The 1,637-nt window shown below is 32.9% G+C and overlaps 1 protein-coding gene across 1 annotated transcript; it reads left to right on the top strand.

Moving 5' to 3' along the window:
• Window positions 1-579: 579 nt before the first annotated feature.
• Window positions 580-918, top strand: LOC121788811 (2-hydroxy-palmitic acid dioxygenase mpo1-like; the record flags this gene model as incomplete). Its single annotated transcript, XM_042187420.1, has 1 exon — window positions 580-918. A coding segment is annotated over exon 1 (339 nt), but the record flags the coding sequence as incomplete, so codon positions are not given.
• Window positions 919-1,637: the final 719 nt, after the last annotated feature.

Here is a 1,637-nt window from a genome sequence, read left to right as displayed (position 1 = left end):
CTTAAATGTTATCACTTAATTTTGTGACATGCAAGTAAAATTGCTTCTTCAATTTTTTATATTAATTTTTTAAAATTGAATAAAGAATTTTTCTTTAATAATAAAAAATTGAATAAAGATCTTTTCTTGCATGTCACAAAATTAAATGATAATATTGAAGGTCAAATTATATTTAGAAAATTTGTTAAGAATATATTGTCAAGATATTTCTAAAAAAATATGAGTATATGATAAATTTATTAAAAATATACATCCTTCAAGGTATTGAGGGTATTTTCGTCCAAAAAAAATTGGAATAGTAAAAAGTACTTCAAATGATATTAACTCATAGTTGGTGGACCTTAAATGATATTTTCAAAATTTACAGACCTAAAATGATACTTTGATAAAGTTTGTAGACCAAAAAAGATGTTCTCTCTTTTATCTTTTATTGCAAATAAACGTTTTTTAAAATAAAGAAACAGCGCTCCGGATAGAGCCGGCATAGAGTTAGACCATAGAAAACAACGGCATCCCAATCAACTTCCTATTTATTCAATTTGTGATTGCAGAAAAGAGAGAAAGAAGCAAACTTTGGAGATGGGCATGTTTGATTTGGAGGAGCAGTTTACTTTCTACGGAGCTTACCACAACAACCCCATCAACATTGCTCTGCACACGGTCTTTGTTTGGCCAATCCTCTTCACAGCTCTGCTTCTTTTGAATTTCACACCGCCTTTATTCTCTCAATCCCCAATTCTTTTGCTGGGCCAGAGTTTCTTGGTCCTCAATTACGGCTTCTTGTCCACTTTGATTTATGCTCTGTATTATGTGAGTTTGGACAAAAAAGCTGGCTCTTTGGCTGCTTTCATGTGTTTCCTGTGTTGGGCTGGAAGCAGTTTTCTCGGTCATCGCCTCGGCTTTGCTTTGGGTTGGAAGGTAATTTCCTCGAATTTGGATCCTATTATTTCTTCCAATTGATTTGTTATGCCTGTGAAAATAAGTTATTGAGAAAAGGGATTAGGGTTTCACTTTGAATATGAGATGATGTATGAGCTTTGGGTGAAGATAATTGAAAGATAAAAATGCAATCTTGATTGATAAAAAAGGATATGAAGGTATCTCAGTTAATGCTACTTGTTAGTTATTGGCATGTGGAAACTGGGAATAAGTTATTGAGAAAAGGGATTAGGTTTTAACTTTGAATATGAGATGATATATGGGTTTTGGCCGAAGATAGTTGAAAGATAAAAATGCAATCTTGCTTGATAGAAAAGGATCAGTTGGTGATACTTGTTAGTAATTGGCTCTTAATTTGGTCTTTTGTGTTGTCGGTCTAACTTCTTGCTAATCTTCTATGTTTAATTCATTGCTCAAGATTGGTAGGTATCATTATTGGCTTTTCAATATAAGGCAGTTTGGATAATTTCTGTTGAGTTCTTATCATTAGATGTACTAGTACTTAATCTGCTTAAACAAAATGTTATGCCTTCGGTTGATTCCCAGCATTCGCCTCTTCGAGTAATTATAGAAAGCTAAAAGTTTACTGGCAGTGTTTCTTGTTAAGTGACACCTTTAAGACGATAAATCTAACCGATTAATAGCATTTTGTTTCGCGTATTTTTCCAGTTCCCTGCAATTTACTGTTCTAATGAGGG

Source organism: Salvia splendens, unplaced genomic scaffold, assembly GCF_004379255.2.
Source record: "Salvia splendens isolate huo1 unplaced genomic scaffold, SspV2 ctg1153, whole genome shotgun sequence".
In the NCBI taxonomy this organism is placed as follows: domain Eukaryota; kingdom Viridiplantae; phylum Streptophyta; class Magnoliopsida; order Lamiales; family Lamiaceae; genus Salvia; species Salvia splendens.
This window is presented reverse-complemented; position numbering and strand designations above follow the sequence as displayed.